We start from the raw sequence: 4,477 nt of genomic DNA on the forward strand, positions 1-4,477 counted from the left end.
TCAACAGAGGATCTTCTAAGGACAGAGCAATTCACATAAGTTAGCCAAAACGTCTAACTGCTTATTTCCCACAGTTCCCACTCTTACTTAACTTTATGATCTGCTCATTTTTCCTCTTGTAAATCCTTTTGAAACAAATGTAATAATAATAACAAGAAAAATGAATAATGTAATTTTTTATGAAAATGAACCCATAGGCTGGGAACAAATTCTTACATAATGGTTGAAGGCATAGTTTTAAACCCACCCTCATTAGTGGACAGGTCACAGTTAATGATATTCTTTCAGTTTTAAGCATATTTTGCCTTGCTGTTAACAGAAACTGTGGCTGAAGTAGTCCGAGAGTAATGTTGTTGATTTAAAAAAAAGTAGCCCTCACTGTTTGTTGAAATATCTACACCTACATTTATAGATACTATTTTAGGATTGCTCTGCACATTCATTTGCCTCTTTTCGAGTATGTGATAATTCCATCCCTGGGGATGATCCGGGCAGGCATACCCTGCAGCCCATAAACATGAGGAACGCCCTCCGAAAGGAGCGATTGAACAAACCATACAGGAAAGGGTTTAGGGATGAGTTGATATACCCTAACCACAGAAAGAGATCCCAGAGGACCACCTCTGTGCTGTATTCAATGAACGGGTCCACGATGTTGACAGTAAAGAAGGGCATCCAGAAGATGAGAAAAACTCCCATGATGATACCTAAAGTTTTTGCTGCCTTTCTCTCCCTCTTCATGGCATTCCTGTGTCTTTTTTTCTTGCTTGAGTCTTTACCCACTCCAGCAGCCATCTGGCTTTCCATGGCACTGATCTGCCTGGCCTGCCGCTTGGCAGCTTTGAAGATCTTCCAGTAGGCTACTAGCATGATTGCCATGGGCAGGTAAAAGGCTACTAAAGAAGCCATGACAGCATAAATGCGACTGACCAAGAACACACATAAATCTTTAGGAATCACCATGTCTACACCAGCAACATGAAGGTCTAGCATAATGGGGCCAAAGGAAATGAGTATGGGGACAAGCCAACATACAGCAATGAGGAGAGCTACCCGCCTGTGGCTCATCTTTAACGAGTAAACTAGAGGGTTACAGACAGCATAGTAACGGTCGAAGGCGATGCAGCTGAGATGAAATATGGAGGCAGTACAGAGCATAACATCTAGGCTAGAGTGTATCCGACAAAAAAGAGAACCAAAGTACCAGCACCCCTCCACAGTTCGAATCATACTATAAGGCATCACTACAAGGCCAACTAGGCAGTCAGCCACTGCCAGGGACATGACGAAGCAGTTTGTGGGGGACTGCAGCTGCTTGAAGTAAGCAATGGACAAGACCACCAGGAAGTTGCCCACAACTGTGCAGATGATGCCAACCGACAGGAAAGCATACAGGAAAATGCGAGAGACCTGATGCCTCAATAAAGTACACGATTGAAGTTCAAGTTGAAGAGATGTGTTATCATCTCCGAGCCATCCCAAGGTGCTGTTATCCATGGCCTAATCAAACCTGTCAAAACATACAGAGAGAATTGGAAATAATTACTTCGAGGCATTTCATAGCACCACTCTATGGCACATTAACAATGAAAAAGTGGACAAACCACCCAGAATCCTGTTTGTTTCAGGCTGAAATGCAGCTCCGGGGCTACTTTTTATCAGTAAATCTTTGAACAGTGAACTTTGGTTTGCCATATAAATCACAAGAGACCATGGGCCTGAAAAGCTTGTTCTCAGAGCAGGGGGCGTATCTAACACACAATCTCTTTGCTTGCTGTGGCTAACAATACCGGGTGGTCTTCTAATCAACACAGATGTTGTTATAATGATTGAAAGGTTATATTACATTTTATTTACAAAATCACGACTGGACATTAAAAAAAAAGGCTTAATGCATCAGACAATAGTTTGAATACCTTCAGAGGGAAGTGAATTCTCCAAATTCTCCAAAAGTAGGTGGATTTAGAGTCACTTTTATGAAAACAAAAAAGCAAAATTACAGTATTACAGTGCAACCATGTCTTGTAATCCATGTCGAGGTAGGAGGTATTAAGACATTGTTTGGACTGATATTTATTTCCAATGCTCCCCTCTATCTGGTTCTTGACCAACCCATTTTAAAAATTAAACAAAACACCTTTTTTGAAACCATTTTACACCCATCAACACTGTAAATACTGCAACTTGAATTACTTGTTATATAGAACAAGGCCACTGTGCATTATAAAATTACAAATCATCAGCACTTAAGGAAAAAAAAAAGTTAGTGTCCCGTTTCAGTTGAAATGATGATAACTTTGAACATTAGTCTCTAATTAGTCACAAATTGAGAAAATCTGAACCTGAGTTGCTGAAAAAGTTACTTACTGTGTATTTTAGCATTTGTGATAAAGAATATGATAACTAAAAAAAGAATATAATCACAACTAGAAAATATATTATTTAAATTATTATTAAATTATGACAGAACCAAAAAAGTTAAGAGGTGCAAAACAAAATTAGAAAGCGCTGTTCTTCAGACAGTTGGGACGCAGTTCTTGAATAAGTGCTGAGGTCACAGAGCTTATCTTAATGAGGAGTTCCTGGTCTTTATGCACATTACTGTACAGATTAACACAACAAGTGATACCACACATAACTCAGCTGCTTTAACTTTCAGTAGTAAGTTACTACTACTTAGACCATTTTGATAATGATTTTTTTTAAAGTCTTCTTTTGCTTGCTGCAATTAGTGGGTTAAAAAAAACACCTCAACTTTTTATAGTACAATTTTATATACCTTTATGTCCATACTGGTTTTTGCTGTATCAGAAAGTCTGTTTATTTGCACTGTTGACCATTTATTCTGGAAAAGCAGTTTTACTGTAGCACCTACCTCATCAAAGAAATAGAAGGCAGTTCAGCATTCAGCTAAAATGTGTAGGAAGAGTCATGTTCACGGCCCTGCACGCATCATTTGATCTTTTCATTCTCTCATTTTTCTATTTATTGTACTTCCAGCCTATAATCATTTGTGCAACAGCTATATATTTGCATCTGGGTCTGATAATAGTCCTATCTAGCAAAAAATGATCTGTCAGTTGATTTATATTATTCCTGGTGAAGGATTATGTATTTTTATTTTTTATCTTCACATCTTTCTGTCATAATGATCAAACAAAGCACTTGCATTATTTTGCACAATCTTAATTACAAATTATATAGGGGTGAAGCCCCATTTTTCATCTCGAATATAAATGCTTCAACTCACAACATCACAGGGATTCTATCAGAACAAAGAACAACTTGGTTACAGTTTAACTAAGCTTATTTAAAGCTGTAAACATTTCAGTCAGGGTTAGCGCTCACTAAATAAACCGTTTTGTTTATTATAACAATTTCCCTTCACTGGCGCTCATAGAAAAACAGGTTAAAAAAATGACACTCACCTGTGATGAAGAAAAATGATCGTCTGCTCTTGTGTGTGTCATACTGCAGCTCTGTCAGCCTTAGATTTACACCGACGAGAGAGATAGTAGAGGAAGCGGGCTGTAATGAATACATGCAACAATAACCACACTAATTAAATGCCTTGCCTTGCCAACTCCCCTGCTAACACAATTCAAATGAATGTAAAAAAGGAAACCATTTTTTTTTGTTTTCGATTTTTTTTAAAAGATTTTCTGATGTGTGCACAGCGGCACAAAAGACATTATGTGGTTTAGAACAATTTAAAAAAAAAATAGAACATATCTGACACCCAAGTAATACAGTAAAACATAAAAAAACCTCTTTTTTTAAAGTAAGCAATTCCATATGGATAGGTCAAAGCATATTTTAAAGATCTAGAAGTCATTGGCTCCTAGTACAGGAGGTAAATATGTGAATGATATTTTTGTAAAATACCCAAACTATTAAATGGACTTATTTATTTTCGCTTCAGGAAAGACTGCTGTAACTTTATCAGGGGTGACTAGTCTGCAACTGAAAAAACCGAGGTCAGCAAGTTTTCAAAGCAAGTTAGGATCATTCAAAACAATATAAAAGTAATTTTAAGAATCAAATTTGCTATTAGAAACAGTGAAATAATAATTAAAAAACAAAACAAATTCAATTTGATGAAATAATTAGCAAATGATTTATTCAATTATCTGATTTCATACTTTAAATCAGTTTCATATTTGTGAAACTCCATTTGCTACAAACCCTTCAAACATCTCTCATCATCCCTTTCATGCGTTTAAGCGCGCAGTCGACCACAGCCAATCCTGCCGAGCTTGAATACCTTGGGCCTCAGCCAGTGACAGGCGTATTTCATGTGTGGCGGACGTGTTCTAATTAAACATGGGGGAATTTTTAATGAAGGGTGCAATAAAAGGCAGATTGCCTCAATAATTAGTGTTTTGTTTTTTTTTACCAGTCATTCATATGTGTAATGCAAGTGTTCTTTGTAGGCGGGGTAGACTACCACACATCTGTTCTTTTGTTTGTGAGAGTA

At 37.2% G+C, this 4,477-nt stretch overlaps 1 protein-coding gene across 1 annotated transcript; it reads right to left on the reverse strand.

The window, feature by feature from the left end:
* On the reverse strand, positions 1–3,518 carry LOC143419099 (5-hydroxytryptamine receptor 4). Its single transcript, XM_076885387.1, has 3 exons — positions 3,429–3,518; positions 502–1,510; positions 1–15 (listed from the first exon to the last, which is right to left on the reverse strand). The coding sequence occupies exons 2-3, from the start codon at positions 1,495–1,497 to the stop codon at positions 1–3; spliced, it is 1,011 nt and encodes a 336-aa protein (XP_076741502.1). The 5' UTR covers positions 1,498–1,510; positions 3,429–3,518.
* Between the last annotated feature and the right edge of the window lie 959 nt (positions 3,519–4,477).

Source organism: Maylandia zebra, linkage group LG6, assembly GCF_041146795.1.
Source record: "Maylandia zebra isolate NMK-2024a linkage group LG6, Mzebra_GT3a, whole genome shotgun sequence".
Classification (NCBI taxonomy): domain Eukaryota; kingdom Metazoa; phylum Chordata; class Actinopteri; order Cichliformes; family Cichlidae; genus Maylandia; species Maylandia zebra.

Coding starts and splice junctions, on each gene's coding strand:
- LOC143419099 (XM_076885387.1), bottom strand. CDS start 1,497: ATGGATAACAGCACCTTGGGATGGCTCGGAGATGATAACACATCTCTT.